General features: G+C 42.2%; 1 protein-coding gene across 1 annotated transcript in view; it reads left to right on the top strand.

Moving 5' to 3' along the window:
* LOC122935437 (kinesin-like protein KIF28P) overlaps positions 1 to 21971 on the top strand; it is a 213268-nt gene that overhangs the window by 127009 nt on the left and 64288 nt on the right. Inside the window, exons 7-12 of the mRNA XM_044291204.1 lie at positions 788 to 855; positions 2474 to 2616; positions 3042 to 3163; positions 3368 to 3458; positions 6211 to 6265; positions 6342 to 6465. Of these exons, the coding sequence (XP_044147139.1) occupies positions 788 to 855; positions 2474 to 2616; positions 3042 to 3163; positions 3368 to 3458; positions 6211 to 6265; positions 6342 to 6465 (603 nt within the window). The remainder of the gene's footprint in view (positions 1 to 787; positions 856 to 2473; positions 2617 to 3041; positions 3164 to 3367; positions 3459 to 6210; positions 6266 to 6341; positions 6466 to 21971) is intronic.

Raw genomic sequence — 21971 nt, 5'->3', positions numbered from 1 at the left:
TAAACTGAATAAACAGCTTCTGTACACCCCAAATCTTGTGTTCAATACGTTTTTGTATATTTCTCATTACATTGCCATGCTTTCCTTAAATCTTTCTGTCTGGGCATTAAAATGGCCTGAAGAAGGTCTTCTGACTGAAAATGTTTGCCATCTATAATCTGATTTCCCCCTTAAAAGATGAGAAACCAATGAGAATGTATTGAGAACACATTTGGAGTGTGTGGAAATTTCAGTTATCAGTTGTTTTGCTGGTTTGAGTTACTGCCAGCACCTGCCTGATATATGGAGTGCTATGATTTTCTTCCTCTATCTAGTGCTCTTTAAAAAGCGTTTTATTTAAATGGTGAAGCTGTTTTCTTCCTTCTGGATGAGAGCTATTTTACAGACTAAAAATATTGTAACTCTTTAGGGTCAATGATGATAAAAAAGGGTACAACTGGGTGTTACCAGTTGAGATGTGTTCCTTCACTGTCTGCCTTAGGTAACACTGATTGAACAGTGTCAGACTGTGCAGGGACCCCCCCCCCCCCCCCCCCCACTAGTTTATTCATCACTATTCAGGAGCGTCTGTTCCTATGATTCTATGTTGTGCCATTACTCCATTACTCTATCTATGGCACAATATGGAGTCATACAAAGAGATGCTCCAGAATAATGTTTTCTGTGAGATATAATTATTTGCTAAAACAGGCATCTCCAGAGTGGTAACAGGTCCTCTTTGAATATACTATACATGAATGAGATATGTATCAATGGGACTTGTATCACATGTATTTCTCTTTCTTAGATTGCTGCAGTGAGTCCAGCTGATATATGCTACGAGGAGACTTTATCTACACTCAGATATGCTGAAAGGTACTACTCAGTTTTCTATATGATCCTAAAGATACAGTCAAAAGTTTAAGGCCACTTGAAAAATGGCAAAAAATCATATTTAGCATGGCTGGATCTTAACAAGGTTCCAAGTAGAGCTTCAACATGCAACAAGAAGAAATGGGAGTGAGACAAAAAAAAATTTGAGCATTCAATTTAATGAAAACAACGAATAAACTAAAACAGGCTGTTTTTCAGCTGATCAAAAGTTTAGGACCACATGCTTTTAAAAGGCCAAATGTGTGCAAAGATGTGGATTCATTGTTATTTTCTGTCAGGTAGTCACACGTTGTGATGGCAAAGGCAAAAAACTAGTTTTAGAACGTGGTCAGGTTGTTGCATAAGCAGGGTCTCTCACAGCGCGCCATCGCTGCTGAGGTGGGACGCAGTAAGACAGTCATTTGGAATTTCTTAAATGATCCTAAGGGTTATGGAACAAAAAAGTCAAGTGATGACCTAAAAAAAATTCACTAGGACTGAGCCAGAGGATCCAATTGGCTGTCCGTCAAGACAGTGGACGATCCTCGACCCAAATTAAGGCCCTTACTGGTGCTGACTGCAGCCCCATAACCATCAGACGGCATCTGAGACTGAATTGCTTTAAAAACAAAAAACGTCTTCAAAGACCTCGTCTCCTTGAACGCCACAGAACTGCTCGTTTGGACTTTGCAAGAGAGCACCAAATATGGGACATTCAAAGGTGGAAGAAAGTTTTATTCTCTGATGAGAAAAAATTTAACTTTGATGGTCCTGATGGTTTCCAACGTTACTGGCATGACAAGCAGATCCCACCTGAGATGTTTTCTACACGCTACAGTGGAGGGGGCGCCATAATGGTCTGGGGTGCTTTTTCCTTCAGTGGAACAATATAGCTTCAGGAAGTGCAGGGGCGTCAAACGGCCGTTGGCTATGTCCAGATGTTGCAGAGAGCATTCCTCATGACCAAGGGCTCTTGTCTATGTGGTAACGACTGGGTTTTTCAACAGGACAACGCTACAGTACACAATACACAATGCCTGCAGGACAAGGGACTTCTTCCAGGAGAATAAAATCTTTTGGCCCATCCTGCGTGTTCCCCTGATCTAAATCCAATTGAGAACCTTTGGGGATGGATGGCAAGGGAAGTTTACAAAAATGGACAACAATTCCAGACAGTAGATGGCCTTTGTGCGGCCGTCTTCACCGCTTGGAGAAATGTTCCCACTCACCTCATGGAAACGCTTGCATCAAGCATGCCGAAACAAATTTATGAAGTGATCAACAATAACAGCGGAGCTAATCATTACTGAGTTCATGTTTGGAAGTTGGATTTCTGTTTTGGGGGGGTTTAGGTTTTTTTGGAGGTGTGGTCCTAAACTTTTGATCAGCTGAAAAACAGCCGGTTTCAGTTTATTCGTTGTTTTCATTAAATTGAAAAAATGTTTTGTCTCGCTCCCATTTCTTCCTGTTGCATGTTGAAGCTCTACCTGGAGCCTTGTTAAGATCCAGCCATGCTAAATATGATTTTTGCCATTTTTCAAGTGGTCTTAAACTTTTGATCAGAACTGTATAAGAGAATGATAATACTACAGTATATACAAGTGTGTGTTACCTCCGTCAGGGCAAAGAAAATTAAAAACAGAGCAGTTATTAATGCAAGTCCCACAGAGCGTCTTATCAAAGTGCTGAAGGCAGAAAACCACAAACTGCTGTCCCGACTGGCAGGACTGGGGAGCTCAGGAAAGAAGGTGGAGCAGGAAACAAGTAGGTGGAGATCTCTGCCATTAGTTCTACTGGACATTCATGTAATCATATTATCTGGCTCGGATTGGCCCACAGGGGTACAGGGGAATCCCCCGGTGGGCCCCTGAGCAAGGTGGGCCCCTAGTCTCCCACCCCCTGCACAAGTGGCACATAACACAGTAGACTTACTGCACTACATACATATATTCAATATACAGCACCTCAACCAGCCTATGTTAATATAAAAAACTTGCTAAAATATTTATTATATTTGAATGTATCCATACGGTGGGCCCCCAAATAATTTTTACTGTGGGCCCTAGGTACCCCAGTCCGACACTGCATATTATAGTCCTCTCTTCATGGTGCCCCTGTTGTGAATGTGGGGAGCACTGAAACTCCATGCAATATACTCAATGTGCTTTTATATTATCTTGGAATCACAGAAGAACTTTGGCAGTTGTTTGCAGAAAATGAACTGCGGATCCAAGCAAAGCATTCAGCTTGGGAAGATCAGCTACAAGAGGCCAGGAAAGAATGGGAGCAGCAGTTTGCTGCAATAACACAGGTAACTGACAGCATAGATATGTCCCCAACATATATCTCCATTGGAAACATTATGCTGCAGTTTGGGCTAGAAAAAGAGGCGGCCAGAGTAGGTGGCCACTAGGGTGTTATTGATTTTTTTTTTTCCTGTGGGGAACCAAATACTTTCTGTTGGGGTCCCTATCAAATAAGAGTAGATAGTAGTTGAAGATATGCTTGTTTCCAGGAGAGGCGTATGATGCAGTTGTTTCCTTACCTGCTGAACATTAATGAAGACCCACAGCTTTCTGGAGTTCTTAAGCACTTTATAAAAGAAGGTACAGTGCTTACTTCTCTCACTATAGGATACCATTCAAGAAACTGAACATACCCTTCCATACACCTGAATGGCATTGTTACTGCAGCCTGTGCATAGATTTCTGCAAAAAAAATCTGTAAGTGAATATACCCTTGAAGGGGTTATCTGGGAATTTGATATCAATGGCATATCCTCATGACAGGTCTTCAATATAAGATTGTCAGCGGTCCGATTCCCGTGACTCCCACTGATCAGCTGTTCGTAGCGATTGTGGCGCTCTGTGAGCACTTAGGCCTCCTGCTAAGCCAGTGATGTCACAGTTAATTGCCTGGGCGCAGCTCAGTCCCATTCAAGTGAAGCCACTATACAATGTAGTGCGCTGTGCTTGGTTTGCTGTTAACAGACCGGACCACTCACTGGACCTCCAGTGAGCACAACGGCATCTTACAATGGTTGATCAGCGGAGGTGTCAGGAGTTGGACCTCCACCAATCTGATATTGATAACCTATCCTGAGCATAGGCCTTCAATATCAAATACCTGGATAATCCCTTTAAAGGCTATTATACACCTTCACAAACATTTTTGTTATTTTCACAATGCATCTAAAATTAGAAAAAAAAATATGGGTCTACTACAGTTCTATAAAGACCCATCCATCTCTGTGGTAATCTGATCCTGCAGTTTATTTAATCCGTTCCCATCTTTATGCTAGTAGGGTGGCTGATGGATGGCAGTATGATTACAGGATTAGACATTAAAAGCTATGTACACCTTCTTTTCAGTTGTTCTTTATAAAACATATGGAGCTGTTCTGTCACAAAGAGTTAACCATTTTTCTAGCTGTGTGAACCATACTTTCACTTTGTACCAGTCATCTAATAAACCTTATCTCTAAACTACTAAATGTTCATAAACACTTATTTGAGCCACATTCTTATCAGTAAAATATGGATTGAGCTATGATGGGTGTTTATATTGTCAGAAAGCAGAGATAAGGAGCCCGTCAGCTCCCAGCTGACAGATCAGAGAGAAAATTAAGATCCCTCTATTAGAGCATCTAATCTATGTACAGAAAAAAGGACTTCATATTTTTAATAAAGACCAATTTATAAAATGATTTTTACCTCATAATGAGTAAAATGCAATAATTTAAAAAATTAGCCCCCAAAGGTGTACATAAGCAAAATTGTGTGAGATGTACAGTCGTGGCCAAAAGTTTTGAGAAAGACACAAAGATTAGTTTTCACAAAGTTTGCTGCTGAACTGCATATAATTACTCGCACTTCATACGTTTCAAAGGCTTTTATCGACAATTGCATGACATTTATGCAGTATTTGCAGTGTTGGCCCTTCTTTTTCAGGACTTCTGCATTTCGACTGGTCATGCTCTCAATCAACTTCTGGGCCAATTCCTGACTGATAGCAATCTATTCCTTCATAATCACTTCTTGGAGTTTGTCAGAATTAGTGGGTTTTTGTTTGTCCACCCGCCTCTTGAGGATTGACCACAAGTTCTCAATGGGATTAAGATCTGGGGAGTTTCCAGGCCATGGACCCAAAATGTCAACGTTTTGGTCCCCGAGCCACTTAGTTATCACTTTTGCCTTATCGTGCTGTAAAATGTATTGTTCTTCACCAAACTGTTGTTGGATTGTTGGAAGAAGTTGCTGTTGGAGGGTGTTTTGGTACCATTCTTTATTCATGGCTGTGTTTTTGGGCAAAATTATGAGTGAGCCCACTCCCTTGGATGAGAAGCAACCCCACACATGAATGGTCTCAGGATGCTTTACTGTTGGCATGACACAGGACTGATGGTAGCGCTCACCTTTTCTTCTCCGGACAAGCCTTTTTTCTGATGCCCCAAACAATCGGAAAGAGGCTTCATCGGAGAATATGACTTTGCCCCAGTTCTCAGCAGTCCATTCGCCATATTTTCTGCAAAAGATCAATCTGTCCCTGATGTTTTTTTGGGAGAGAAGTGGCTTATTTGCTGCCCTTCTTGACACCAGGCCATCTTCCAAAAGTCTTCGCCTCACTGTGCGTGCAGATGCGCTCACACCTGCCTGCTGCCATTCCTGAGTAAGCTCTGCACTGGTGGCACTCCGATCCCGCAGCTGAATCCTCTTTAGGAGACGATCCTGGCGCTTGCTGAACTTTCTTGGACGCCCTGAAGCCTTCTTAACAAGAATTGAACCTCTTTCCTTGAAGTTCTTAATGATCCTATCAATTGTTGATTGAGGTACAATTTTAGTAGCCACAATATCCTTGCCTGTGAAGCCATTTGTAATGCAATGAAGGCAGCACGCGTTTCTTTGCAGGTCACCATGGTTAACAATGGAAGAACAATGATTTCAAGCATCACCCTCCTTTTAACAGGTCAAGTCTGCCATTTTAACCCAATCAGCCTGACATAATGATCTCCAGCCTTGTACTCGTCAACATTCTCACCTGAGTTAACAAGACGATTACTGAAATGATCTCAGCAGGTCCTTTAATGACAGCAATGAAATGCAGTGGAAAGTTTTTTTAGGGATTGTTAATTTTTATGGCAAAGAAGGACTATGCAATTCATCTGATCACTCTTCATAACATTCTGGAGTATATGCAAATTGCTATTATAAAAACTTAAGCAGCAACTTTTCCAATTTCCAATATTTATGCAATTATCAAAACTTTTGGCCATGACCGTACAGCTGTAACTGTAGATGCAAGGAGAGACTTCATCATATACTGGTGGTCAGAGTATAAGATAAGATCTTTCTATTTCAGGAACATCTGATGTTGGCCAGGCAGCGTCTAATGAAGTAACCTTGAGAGGTCTAGGGTATGTGATGGAAATTCCATATTTCTGAAATAGAATTTTTTATCTTTACTTATTTCTACCTGATTTTTTTCCTTAGAGTTTTACCAAAACATGCTACTTTTATCAACATTGAAAGCAAGGTGCTAGTAAAGCCATATGGCAAGGCTAAAGTGATTGTGAATGGAGTTACCATTTTTATGAACACTAAATTGCATCATCTGGTAAGTTATACTGCAGGTAAGTGTTGTCTGTGACTCTAGTAGTGGAATATGTACTGTGTCAGTCTGTTTCTCTAATGTTCTAAGAAGCGAGGACTAAACTATTGGGAGAAATGAGTCATACTATCAAATATCTGCATATAATACACACATAGGGCCAGATTTATCATTAGCTCAAGTCAAAATAATGGAGTGAAAAAGTCGAAAATTTTTGCGCAATCGCTAAAACTGCACAAACATTTGCGACTTTTATTGGCTCTGCGCTATGTTTGCCAGTTTTCTGAAAGTGGGCGTGTTTTCTTATGTAAATGAATCTCTAGACAGATTTACTATTGCGACTATTTAAAAAGTCACAAAAAATTGCTCAAGTTAACTCCAATGAGGACCATACTTATCTTATGCGACTTTTGAATTTATCACATTTATCACAGTATTAAAGGACCATTAATAAATCTGACTTAGCCGAAAGTGACTTTGGACATATGTAAAAGTGGAGTAAGATTTAAGTGTAATGATAAATCTGGGCCATGCTGTATATAATAAACATATAAAAATACACACATATATACAGACGTGGACAAAATTGTTGGTACCCTTTGGTCAATGAAAGAAAAAGTCACAATGGTCACAGAAATAACTTTAATCTGACAAAAGTAATAATAAATTAAAATTCTATAAATGTTAACCAATGAAAGTCAGACATTGTTTTTCAACCATGCTTCAACAGAATTATGTAAAAAAATAAACTCATGAAACAGGCATGGACAAAAATGATGGTACCCCTAACTTAATATTTTGTTGCGCAACCTTTTGAGGCAATCACTGCAATCAAACGCTTCCTGTAACTGTCAATGAGACATCTGCACCTCTCAGCAGGTATTTTGGCCCACTCCTCATGAGCAAACTGCTCCAGTTGTGTCCGGTTTGAAGGGTGCCTTTTCCAGACTGCATGTTTCAGCTCCTTCCAAAGATGCTCAATAGGATTGAGGTCAGGGCTCATAGAAGGCCACTTTAGAATAGTCCAATTTTTTCCTCTTAGCCATTCTTGGGTGTTTTTAGCGGTGTGTTTTGGGTCATTGTCCTGTTGCAAGACCCATGACCTGCGACTGAGACCAAGCTTTCTGACACTGGCTAGTACATTTCTCTCTAGAATTCCTTGATAGTCTTGAGATTTCATTGTACCCTGCACAGATTCAAGACACCCTGTGCCAGACGCAGCAAAGCAGCCCCAGAACATAACAGAGCCTCCTCCATGTTTCACAGTAGGGACAGTGTTCTTTTCTTGATATGCTTCATTTTTTCGTCTGTGAACATACAGCTGATGTGCCTTGGCAAAAACTTCGATTTTTGTCTCATCTGTCCACAGGACATTCTCCCAGAAGCTTTGTGGCTTGTCAACATGTAGTTTGGCATATTCCAGTCTTGCTTTTTTATGATTCGTTTTCAACAATGGTGTCCTCCTTGGTCGTCTCCCATGTAGTCCACTTTGGCTCAAACAACGACGGATGGTGCGATCTGACACTGATGTTCCTTGAGCATGAAGTTCACCTTGAATCTCTTTAGAAGTCTTTCTAGGCTCTTTTGTTACCATTCGGATTATCCGTCTCTTAGATTTGTCATCAATTTTCCTCCTGCGGCCACGTCCAGGGAGGTTGGCTACAGTCCCATGGATCTTAAACTTATGAATAATATGTGCAACTGTACTCACAGGAACATCTAGTTGCTTGGAGATGGTCTTATAGCCTTTACCTTTAACATGCTTGTCTATAATTTTCTTTCTGATCTCTTGAGACAGCTCTTTCCTTTGCTTCCTCTGGTCCATGTCGAGTGTGGTACACACCATATCACCAAACAACACAGTGATTACCTGGAGCCATATATAGGCCCAATGGCTGATTACAAGGTTGTAGACACCTGTGATGCTAATTAGTGGACACACCTTGAATTAACATGTCCCTTTGGTCACATTATGTTCTGTGTTTTCTAGGGGTACCATCATTTTTGTCCATGCCTGTTTCATGAGTTTATTTTTTTACATAATTCTGTTGAAGCATGGTTGAAAAACAATGTCTGACTTTCATTGGTTAACATTTATAGAATTTTAATTTATTATTACTTTTGTCAGATTAAAGTTATTTCTGTGACCATTGTGACTTTTTCTTTCATTGACCAAAGGGTACCAACAATTTTGTCCACGTCTGTATATATATACACAGTCCTGATCAAATGTTTAAGACCACTTGAAAAATGGCAAAAAATCCTATTTTACATTGTTGGATGTTTTTTTTTTTTTTTTAAATCAGATTATTTTTATTAAAAAAAATTTCCACAACAGAAAAAAGACAGAACATTTCCCCCCATCCCACCTTCCTTCCCTGGTCCCAGAAGTTCCACAGCACTTTGAAGAAGTTACAACAGTCTCTCAGGTGAAAAGTCCGATCAGGAAGAGCAGAAACAAAAACCTATTTTGAGTCATTGCTTTTCAAATACATATTCTACAGTGGTATGGCATATCCATCAAATCATTCGATCGACTCTCATGACAGCATATCACAAAGATATCACAAGAATAGGTATTGAAGCACATGTATCAGAACGGCCTCTCATAAGAAGATTCCCCCCCCACCCAGAAACCCTAGCGTCCCACCTGCTACCCAAGAATACAGTCTCCTAGATTTCTGGGGAAAAAACACCCAAAAGCCTGCGTGATACCGGGGTGTTGTGATTCAGAAATCCTACTCCAATGCAACCACAACCTCCAGCTTAATCCTCAATGTTATAGTGCTGTTTTCACCTGCCTCAAATCTTTTCAAACTTTTTAAGGTTATTCCTCTTTTGATATACAAAGCTCTCCATTTGCAGCAAGGTATGGACCTTGTTAACGAGCTCTTGAACCTTAGGAGGGTCATGATCCACCCAGTGATACGCGATCACCTTTCTTGCCTGATACAGTATACAAATAATCTGCAATGTATGTTCAGAAGATATTGAATAACTGTCAACACAGCCAAGTACACACACCCTGGCGGTAACCTCAATTTGAGTTTCATACACTTTTTGTATTATATCCATCACCTCCCTCCAGTATCTTCTCAGCCTGGGGCAGTTCCACATAAGGTGTATCAACGCAGCATTGGATGCACCACATCTGGGACATAAGTCATCCAATCTATACCCCATTTTCCTTAATAGGGAAGGTGTCCTATAGACCCTATACAGTAATAACAGTGCTTCACCCACCGCTATATCCGTAAATCCTTCTAGCACTTTGTTCCACTGGTCTTCCGTTAAATCAGTAATATCATCCCGCCATTTGTCATACAATCGGAGAGGCTGTTTTTTAAAATGCGTTTCCATAAGACTGCTATAGTGCAACGATATAACCCCGCTAGTGGTACCCTTAGAACTTGCCAAATCGATGATCGTATGTTTAGAGGCCGGTTTAATCCTCTCCACTTTACCTTGCGAATGCATGGCATGTCTAAGCTGTAAATACAAGTAGAATTGGGAATGCGGAAGCTGAAACTCACGTTGTAATTGAGCATATTCCTTTAAAGTCTCCCCATCATAAAGTTGATGTGGGTAAGTCCGTATCGCCCCCACGTCTGAATAGCAGGTATTTTATGGAGTTCTGCATATATGAAATTGGGCCATATTACGGTAAACTTTGTGTACCCTTGAATCCCTGCTACTTTCCTCGCCTTCCACCAGACTTTGTGAATTACCCGAAGTATTGGAATGTCATTCCCCGCTTCATCTAGGGATCCATCCTCTAACGCAGTTAGTAAGTTCTTCCCCCCCACTAGAATCTGCACGATTCGCCCCGACTTATTAATGTCCTCTTCCATCCCCCACCCGTGCAAATGCTGTAGTTGGGCAGCTAAGTAATAAATCCATGGGTCTGGAGCCCCAAGTCCCCCATCGGTTTTTGGTCGACAAAGCGTAGCCAGTTTTATACGCAGAACCCCTCTCTTCCAGATTAAATCTCTGAATATGGCATTAACCGTGACAAAAAATCAGGCAGGAACCCATATAGGTGCATTATGCAACAAGTAAAGTTGTGGCATCAGTATCATTTTTATAAGATTAACCCTCCCTATTACCGAGAGTGGCAATTTGATGCAAACCTGTACCTTCTGTCAGAATCTCTGCAGCAGCGGAGTCAAATTCAGTCTCTCATAATCTCTGACATCGACAGTAACCTGGACGCCCAGATATTTGAAAGACGTAACAAGTTGCAGGCCCTTTGTCTTCTGACAGCAACATCAGCACAGACTTGGACCAGTTAATGTTCAACCCTGACAGGCCTCCAAATCCATTAATGATAGTCATGGAGCTCCATTCATCTAGGAACAAGAGCATGTCATCAGCATAAAGAGCTACTTTTTCGACTAGCCCATTATACCTAAAACCCTGAACTGCCTGCGCTTCCCTGAGTGCCATTGCCAGGGGCTCAATTGCTATTGCAAAGAGTAAGGGTGACAGAGGGCACCCCTGCCTCGTCCCTCTATGCCAGGCATGTCCAAACTGTGGCCCTCCAGCTGTTGCAAAACTACAACTCCCAGCATGCCCTAATAGCTGTAAGCCATTCAGGCATGCTGGGAGTTGTAGTTTTGCAACAGCTGGAGGGCCACAGTTTGGACATGCCTGCTCTATGCAAATAGAAAGATCGGGAGAGAGCTCCATTCACCCTAATTTTAGCTGTAGGAGTGTTACATAAGAGTTGGACCCACTGGATAAAGGTTGCTCCGAAACCCATTTTTCCTGAGCACCGCCCATAGGTATTTCCATTCCACGCTGTCGAATGCTTTGGCCGTGTCAAGAGACGCGACTGCCGCCTTCAAACCGCGATACCTTCCTGCCTGTATATTTAAAGTATAACTGTCATTTTTTTATTTTATTTTTGAGTATTGGATTGTGGTGATTAATATCTCCTTGGTGGCCCTATTTCAACTTTTCACTGTGTACTCAATTGCCCCTTAATTCCACAGTTTTGTTCCCTGTACTGCCTACTTTTACCTGTGCTTAAAATCAGGTTGCTATGCAGGGTCCATCTATGTGTTGGAGGACGCAGAAGCACGCAGTGCAAGGTCAGATTACAGACAGCCAGGGACTGTAAGTAAATGATTAAAGCCAGGTCCTCCCCAGCAGCTGATAACAGTGCCTGGGCTGTGTGCACTTCTCCCTGTCCTTGCGCTTGGCAGACGTTCCCTCACTCAGCAGAGCTGGACAATGCAGAGTCGAAGCAGCGCAGACCAGGGAAGGGAGATCTGCCGTCTGCTCAGTGTATAAATGAAAGCAACATGTGGTAAGAGGACCCCTTTGTGCTGCAGGCGATTAACCCTTTAGCGGGAGGGCTGTGCTTACTGACACTTTTGGGGGGCTATTGTTACTGGCTAGTGAGGGCAGGCGGGATTAGCCTCAGAGTGAGGGCAGTGGTGGCCATCTTAACTGAATAGTGAAATTGCAGTTTTATGCAGACTGGTTGCTAAGGGTTGAATCTTATTAAATATGGGGTAAGTCAGTCTAATAGTAACTGATTCTGGAATATCATGTTATTAGTAACTACTTATATGAAAATTGAAATTAGGGTCTAAGTGTGACAGTTATCCTTTAAGAATAGACGTCTGATGTTAACTGCAGTCAACATATTTGGCATGAAACCTGCCTGGTCTGAATGTATAAGTGACCATGCAATTCAAAGAATGGGGGCACATCCAACAATAAAAAAGAAAGAGTGCCGGCTCACGGAATGCAATGCATAGTGAAACAGAAAAAAGAAAAAGAATACCGAAGCAGGAGCCGCACATCTAAAATATAACAAATTTATTCGAGACACAACACAAAAGAATTAAAATCGTTGTATACAACAAATCAAGGCCATGTGAGCCATGTTATTCCATGATATAACATGATATTCCAGAATCAGTTACTATTAGACTGACTTACCCCATATTTAATAAGATTCAACCCTTAGCAACCAGTCTGCATAAAACTGCAATTTCACTATTCAGTTAAGATGGCCACCACTGCCCTCACTCTGAGGCTAATCCCGCCTGCCCTCACTAGCCAGTAATAATAGCCCCCCAAAAAGCACATGCCATCCTGACTCACCACAAATACATAGACAAACCCCCACATCCATAAGCATATAACATTATAAAGTGCATGTAATCCATCAACAATGAATAAGGCTCAAATACTTATCATAAAAATGGCATGATGGGGGGCAAGCGTGGTGGTCAGGAAAAAAGCCCAACGCCTACCGCCAGACTTGCTGGCTTCCTCAGGAGTGCCTGATCCTCAATGACCCATAATCAGATATATATATATATATATATATAGATATATATAGATATATATAAAGAAAAAAGGCGGCACTGGCTCAACAAGGAGAAGGCGGGTGCACGTCTCAGAGGGAATGGAATGATTTCCCTATTGAATGTAACAAGAAAAATGAGCGGCACTCCAAAAAGTAAAGTGGTGAATCCTTTATTCACACCAGTGGTGCAACGTTTCGGCTCTTGTCGCGAGCCTTCCTCAAGCAAAGACACAACTCAAATGACTGTGATTATATAGGAAATACAAATCATGTGACAACAACCCAGTGGGTGTGTTTAACAGATCATAAATATATGACATTAGTGTACATTGAATCAGCATAATATCTATAGTGTACAGCACATATACACATATACTGGTCATCATCAATAGAGAATCACAAATATGGGGCATATCTGCAAATCAAGTGCATAAACCTGATCATATAGTGTACCGACGGTCAGTGTACATAAATATAAAAAAGGGGGGGAGGAGCAATGAAGTGTTATCACGAAACATACTTTACAGGCAAGGAGGCTCATTCATTGCCGTGAACTCGGCGTTCCGGATGTCCGTCTGCGCCGGCGTGGCAGCGCACCAATGATAGGTACTCGGCATGCCGGACACGCTGCGCGTCATCACACTGGCGCTGCGTGTCATCTCGATGGGCCGATCCTCCTCCGTCACAATGTAGGACACAGTGTGCTGTCCTGGGCGCATGCTCAGTGAGAAAACGAGCTGCAGGCGCCATCTTTGTGACTGGAGAGCTGCCCATTCATACATACTGTGCAATCGCATCCAACCACAAACAAAAAAACGAGCATAGGGGGTCAGAAAAGGGCACAAGGAGTCCCATAAGCAGGGTATCAATGTGCCCCCCGACGGAAAAACCACAGCAGCCACGGAAAACCGCGGCATTTGCAGGAATAACGTCAGGGATTCCGACGTCCCATACTGCCCGTGAGGGATCTCCTCCAGTGGTGCACAGATGCTGCAGAATGTACATGGTTCAGCTCCCAGTATCAAAAAGTAAAATATGTGACAACAGAGGAATATATAAGGTGTCGATAAATATCAACACCTGGTGCCTGTCACGCCTGACTGTAACAGAACTAAATCAAACATAATATGTAAAATATGATAAAAATAGACTCCTTCCGTAGTATGTTGCGTGCACTCCAATCGTATGATCCACACCCCAAAGTGCAAATAGTGAGTGATCTGAAAAAAGAAGAAAAGAAAATTAAAATAGGAATAAAATGAGTTGTATAACTCTCTTAGTGTATACACAATTAGCAAAACAGTATCCGGCAAAGCACCAGGGGCAAACAACCCTCACAGAACCTCCCCAAAATTGTAATCAACGTTTAAGCCCTTTGGCTTCAGGCTGTCCAGTTTATGGATCCAGCTTAGTTCTCTACGTTTGAGTATCCTGGATCTATCCCCACCACGCCGTGGTTGGGGTATATGATCCAGGATCCAACATCTCAAATCGCCTTCTTTGTGTGTGGCCTCAGTAAAATGTTTAGATAGTGGTAAGTCCATACGATTTTTGCGTATGCTGAGACGATGATTATTGAGGCGTGTCTTCAATTCAGTTGTTGTCTCGCCCACATAAAGCAAATCACATGGGCAAGACAACACATAGATGACATAGTTGGAGTCACAAGTCAAATGAAATGGAATGCCATAGGACACCCCGGTATTGGGATATACAAAGAATCTTCCCTTACGAATGTATCTGCAGTTGACGCAGTTTAAACAAGGAAAACAGCCTAAGCCAGACTGAGCCAATTTAGTTTGTTTCAAAGCTACCCCGGGGCCTATGTCAGCCTTAACCAGCTGATCACGTAGGTTACGGGATCGGCGATATGATGACAATGGTGGGCGTGAGAACTCAGGGATATCTTTGAAGCATGTACCCAATAGACCCCAATATTTATTCAAAATCTTGTTAACTGACGGACTCAATTCAGTATATACTGAAACGAACGGAATCCTGGCCTTGTTCTGGACAGTGTTCCGTTTCGTCAGTAACTCCGTTCTATCAAGCGTTCGTGCTCTTTTCATGTGTTCGTCCAGCAGTCGTTTGGGATAACCCCTGTCACGAAACTTAACTGCCATGGAGTCTAGAGTCGCATCCAGTTTACTTTCATCTGACACAACACGCTTGACGCGGAGAAACTGAGAGAACGGCAGCGACCGGATCATTCTCCGAGGGTGTGAGCTATTGTAGCACAAAAACGTATTGGTGTCAGTAGGTTTTGTGTACAACTCAGTATGTAGTTCACCCTCATTGAGTGTGACTCGTGTATCCAAGAACTGGATCTCAGTTCGGGAATGAACAAGGGTGAACTGTAAGTCAGGATCCTGGTTATTCAAAAAACCATGGAACTGGGCCAGGTCGGTCTCAGTGCCGGTCCATATGAGGAAGATGTCGTCAATGTATCGCCACCACCTCAGCACCTGGCTGAAGGGATGGGATAGATAGACGACATCCTCCTCATAGCACCGCATAAATATATTTGCATACGTGGGGGCCACGTGAGACCCCATGGCCACCCCACGTTCTTGCAAGTAAAATACATCCCTGAAGAGAAAGTAGTTGTACTGTAACACAATCTTGAGCAATTCGATGATGAATTCAGAGGCCTGAGGAGAAAAGGCAGAGGTCCCCAACATTTTCTCCACAGCCCTGAGACCCTTGTCATGGGCAATTGACGTGTATAACGAGGTGACATCAAATGATGCGAGTAACACTGAAGACACCTGGGTTAAATCAACACTTTGTAGTTTAGTCAAGAAATCAGACGTATCTTGTATATAGGATGACCCCCCTATGGAAAATTCCCGCAGTACTTTGTCTAGGAAAACGGCTATGCCGCTGAAGATGGAATCTGAACCCGAGACAATGGGTCGACCCGGGGGATCGATGAGGGTCTTGTGAATCTTGGGCAGCACATACAGCACCGGAGTGACAGGATGCGCTACCTCAAGAAAATCACTAAGACCCCCATCGATGATGCCCGCGGCCTTAGCCTCCCTGAGACACCGGCGGATGATATCCGCTATCATGAATTTGGGATCAGAATCCAAAATCCTATATACCTGAGGATCATTTAATTGTCGCATGATTTCTTGTACGTATTTTGTGGTGTCCATTACTACGACCGCACCCCCCTTAACAGCCGGTTTCAGGGTAATGGTGGGGTCGGATCTAAGGGACTCCAGGGCTTCAATCTCAGTAGTAGTCAAATTGGGAGATCTGAAAGCCCGGCCTCCATGTGAGGAAGACCTGAGCTCAGAGATTCCCAACTTGACTGCACTGATGTATGCGTCAACGGATGGCTCATTGACAACAGGTACAAAGTTGCTCTTTGAAAATAGGTTGAGGGAGCCCAGGGTGAAATCACTGATCTGGGGTCTCGCAGCCACATTCCTCTTGTGGAACCAAATCTTCAACTTAATACGTCGAAAGAAAGAGAACAAATTGGATTCTAATTCAAACCAGTCAATAGGTGCATTGGGGCAGAACAAAAACCCCTTGTACAGGACACTCACTTGAGAGGCAGTCAGTTCCTTAGAGGATAAATTGACCACAGTCACTTCTTCTTTCCTGAAGTTGGCTTGACTGCCATTGACCTGGTCTTGCTGCGTGCTCCGCCCGGCCCTCCTGTGTCCACGACCACCTCTCCTGATACGTCGTCGCGTCTCGCCGATGTCTGTGGACCCTTCTCTAAAAAAGACTGCTCCACATTGGAAGAGGCTTGATTTGTCTTTCTCCGTCTCTTATTATCACGTTGTAGCATGTTAAGTTGTCTATCGGTCTGCCAGTTGTAGATATTCCCTTTCCTATAGTCGTCTGCGTCCCTGCACCATTTCACCCTTTTGTTTTCTTCAGACTCAGTTTGAAAATTCCTCATATGGGTAGACATATCCTCCATATGAGGAATTTTCAATCGATGGGGGTCTTAGTGATTTTCTTGAGGTAGCGCATCCTGTCACTCCGGTGCTGTATGTGCTGCCCAAGATTCAAGACCCTCATCGATCCCCCGGGTCGACCCATTGTCTCGGGTTCAGATTCCATCTTCAGCGGCATAGCCGTTTTCCTAGACAAAGTACTGTGGGAATTTTCCATAGGGGGGTCATCCTATATACAAGATACGTCTGATTTCTTGACTAAACTACAAAGTGTTGATTTAACCCAGGTGTCTTCGGTGTTACTCGCATCATTTGATGTCACCTCGTTATACACGTCAATTGCCCATGACAAGGGTCTCAGGGCTGTGGAGAAAATGTTGGGGACCTCGGCCTTTTCTCCTCAGGCCTCTGAATTCATCATCGAATTGCTCAAGATTGTGTTACAGTACAACTACTTTCTCTTCAGGGATGTATTTTACTTGCAAGAACGTGGGGTGGCCATGGGGTCTCACGTGGCCCCCACGTATGCAAATATATTTATGCGGTGCTATGAGGAGGATGTCGTCTATCTATCCCACTACTTCAGCCAGGTGCTGAGGTGGTGGCGATACATTGATGACATCTTCCTCATATGGACCGGCACTGAGACCGACCTGGCCCAGTTCCATGGTTTTTTGAATAACCAGGATCCTGACTTACAGTTCACCCTTGTTCATTCCCGAACTGAGATCCAGTTCTTGGATACACGAGTCACACTCAATGAGGGTGAACTACATACTGAGTTGTACACAAAACCTACTGACACCAATACGTTTTTGTGCTACAATAGCTCACACCCTCGGAGAATGATCCGGTCGCTGCCGTTCTCTCAGTTTCTCCGCGTCAAGCGTGTTGTGTCAGATGAAAGTAAACTGGATGCGACTCTAGACTCCATGGCAGTTAAGTTTCGTGACAGGGGTTATCCCAAACGACTGCTGGACGAACACATGAATAGAGCACGAACGCTTGATAGAACGGAGTTACTGACGAAACGGAACACTGTCCAGAACAAGGCCAGGATTCCGTTCGTTTCAGTATATACTGAATTGAGTCCGTCAGTTAACAAGATTTTGAATAAATATTGGGGTCTATTGGGTACATGCTTCAAAGATATCCCTGAGTTCTCACGCCCACCATTGTCATCATATCGCCGATCCCGTAACCTACGTGATCAGCTGGTTAAGGCTGACATAGGCCCCGGGGTAGCTTTGAAACAAACTAAATTGACTCAGTCTGGCTTAGGCTGTTTTCCTTGTTTAAACTGCGTCAACTGCAGATACATTCGTAAGGGAAGATTCTTTGTACATCCCAATACCGGGGTGTCCTATGGCATTCCATTTCATTTGACTTGTGACTCCAACTATGTCATCTATGTGTTGTCTTGCCCATGTGATTTGCTTTATGTGGGCGAGACAACAACTGAATTGAAGACACGCCTCAATAATCATCGTCTCAGCATACGCAAAAATCGTATGGACTTACCACTATCTAAACATTTTACTGAGGCCACACACAAAGAAGGCGATTTGAGATGTTGGATCCTGGATCATATACCCCAACCACGGCGTGGTGGGGATAGATCCAGGATACTCAAACGTAGAGAACTTAGCTGGATCCATAAACTGGACAGCCTGAAGCCAAAGGGCTTAAACGTTGATTACAATTTTGGGGAGGTTCTGTGAGGGTTGTTTGCCCCTGGTGCTTTGCCGGATACTGTTTTGCTAATTGTGTATACACTAAGAGAGTTATACAACTCATTTTATTCCTATTTTAATTTTCTTTTCTTCTTTTTTCAGATCACTCACTATTTGCACTTTGGGGTGTGGATCATACGATTGGAGTGCACGCAACATACTACGGAAGGAGTCTATTTTTATCATATTTTACATATTATGTTTGATTTAGTTCTGTTACAGTCAGGCGTGACAGGCACCAGGTGTTGATATTTATCGACACCTTATATATTCCTCTGTTGTCACATATTTTACTTTTTGATACTGGGAGCTGAACCATGTACATTCTGCAGCATCTGTGCACCACTGGAGGAGATCCCTCACGGGCAGTATGGGACGTCGGAATCCCTGACGTTATTCCTGCAAATGCCGCGGTTTTCCGTGGCTGCTGTGGTTTTTCCGTCGGGGGGCACATTGATACCCTGTTTATGGGACTCCTTGTGCCCTTTTCTGACCCCCTATGCTCGTTTTTTTGTTTGTGGTTGGATGCGATTGCACAGTATGTATGAATGGGCAGCTCTCCAGTCACAAAGATGGCGCCTGCAGCTCGTTTTCTCACTGAGCATGCGCCCAGGACAGCACACTGTGTCCTACATTGTGACGGAGGAGGATCGGCCCATCGAGATGGCACGCAGCGCCAGTGTGATGACGCGCAGCGTGTCCGGCATGCCGAGTACCTATCATTGGTGCGCTGCCACGCCGGCGCAGACGGACATCCGGAACGCCGAGTTCACGGCAATGAATGAGCCTCTTTGCCTGTAAAGTATGTTTCGTGATAACACTTCATTGCTCCTCCCCCCCTTTTTTATATTTATGTACACTGACCGTCGGTACACTATATGATCAGGTTTATGCACTTGATTTGCAGATATGCCCCATATTTGTGATTCTCTATTGATGATGACCAGTATATGTGTATATGTGCTGTACACTATAGATATTATGCTGATTCAATGTACACTAATGTCATATATTTATGATCTGTTAAACACACCCACTGGGTTGTTGTCACATGATTTGTATTTCCTATATAATCACAGTCATTTGAGTTGTGTCTTTGCTTGAGGAAGGCTCGCGACAAGAGCCGAAACGTTGCACCACTGGTGTGAATAAAGGATTCACCACTTTACTTTTTGGAGTGCCGCTCATTTTTCTTGTTATATATATATATATATATATATATATATATATATACTCAGTAATCAAATCATAATGGCTTTTACCTGCGTCTCAGGTCCCCATAACAGAGGAGCGGCCGGTGACCACCTCATTGGCATGGAGGAGGAGAGAGGGGTGGGGGAGACATAGCACTTCGGGCCTGGCCAAAGAGCCCCAATTATAGCTCGTGAAATGTATATTGTACCTGATAAATGACGCCACAAGCGAACGGCGTCCGGATGTGCAATCCGCGCATGCGTCCTGCCTCTGAGCCGGCGCCTGCTGGGTTCCAAGGACCGGATGCGGCAGCCAGCGCAGGCTCATAAGGCACTCCCTGCGTGTCATCAGCTGGAAGTGCCGTGACGTGCAAGAGCTCAGGGTATGCAGTGGCGTTGGGTGCTGTGGACGTGCACAAAGCGGCAGAAAGAAGAAAGAAAAAAAGATCAATATAGCATAGAGTAACATTTAGATGCAAGGACAATAATGAATGAATGAGGTCTCTACAAAGAAACCTAATACCAGTATTAGTTTGCAGAATTAAATATATACAAACAAAAAAAAAATACAGACAATAATATGTGTATATGTACACACATAAAAAAACATTGATGAACAGAAAAGTAATAAATAAACAAAAAACAAATGAATAACAGGGAAGACAAAAGTACTGTCTAGAAAAATCAAAAAACACACAAAAAACACAGAATAAAACCAGATAAAACCAAATAAAGGAGATAAAGATGAGGCACAGTGGTGAAATAGACTAGTATAAAAGAAAAAAGAAAGAAAAGAGGGGAACAATAGTAAAATAATGTTCCATATTCATGAAATTGTATCTACTAAATTCATAATAAAACAATTTTTTAAAATTAGTGCAAAACAAGGGGCGCTTACAAAGCCCAAAATAGGTCCTATAGTATGTGCCCACAATTAATTCATGTGCAGAATTAACCACCTGTCAGAAGAGACATGACGTGTTAATTCAGCTACATGGTTATCACCCAGAAATATGTGAATAAACACGAGTGCCTCATTTTTATTTCTCTTTACCATACCTGGTTAATAATATTTAAATTTATCCATTTATACTCCTAGTATTGTATTTCTCATTCCTTTTTATTATAGATATTTGTATCAAAGAGTATTGTTGTTATTTGTTTTTATTTTATGTTTATTTATTCCCTATACCGTTTTTTGAAATATTTAAGAAATTTTTTCTATATTTTTTATTATTGTGTATTTTCTATATTTAGATATTTTTTGTTATATTATATTAGTATGATTTTTAATAATTTTTATAATGTTTTTACTCCCCCTTAAAGATTCCTTTATATTATTTATATTTAAATTTTTCATTTTTTTATATTTCGAACTACCACATTTTTCGAACATTTTTTCTTATGAAGATTTTTTTATATATAAAGATATGCTTTTTAATTATTGAATATATTTATCTTTTTGTGTCCAACATTGATGTATTTAACAATTATTTAGGAAAAGAACAGAGAAAAAAAAACCACACAAAAGGCGCTCTGTGTTATGGTCCACAGCACCCCACGCCAAAACCCCAAAGGTGAGAGATTATTCAAGAAAATGACATTTCGGAGGGGTACTGCATCAAATAGATGTACACAGCAAATGTAGGTAAGACACATCAGTCGCTGCATGTCCAAACAAACAAAGATCAAGAAGAATCCTCTTCCCTGGTGGTCCAGTGAAATTCTTTTTTATAGCCAATAAACGAATAGTTCCCGAGCTGAAGTGCAGAGAGGAGGAGTAACCCAGCGGACCCAGAGGAAAGGACCAAATAATATTATGTGAATAGGCAACATGTGCATCTGAAAAAACAAACCAAACAAAAGACAATGGGAAAGTGCAAAACATTATCTGGCATAAAAACCTGTAAATAAAAGCTCCTCATTAAGACCCTGCGGGGACAGACAATCTAAATTGTAAATCCATCGGGATTCTGCCTTAAGCAAACATTGTGTTATGCGTGTGCCTCTAATACTGAAATTAATTTTCTCCAAACCCACCACATGTAAACCATTATACTTACCACCATGGTGATCCAAGAAATGTGAAGCCACAGAGGTAAGAGATTTCTCCTCGTCGGCCCGATCCCGGGCGGCCAAGCTAATATTGGAAATGTGTTGTTGAATCCGTTTCCGCAATTCTTGTGAGGTTTGCCCCACATATAGCTTCCTGCATGGGCAAATGATCCCATATACAATATTCCTAGTACGGCAATTTATGTAATGGTTCAGGCGTACATGCTCCTTACCATTTACAAAATTGTCCTGTCCCAGCATAAATGGACAAACATTGCATTGGCCA

The sequence above is a fragment of the Bufo gargarizans genome, chromosome 4 (assembly GCF_014858855.1).
Source record: "Bufo gargarizans isolate SCDJY-AF-19 chromosome 4, ASM1485885v1, whole genome shotgun sequence".
Taxonomy (NCBI): Eukaryota; Metazoa; Chordata; class Amphibia; order Anura; family Bufonidae; genus Bufo; species Bufo gargarizans.
Note: the sequence above shows the minus strand (reverse complement) of the source record. Positions and strands in the feature narration are given on the sequence as shown.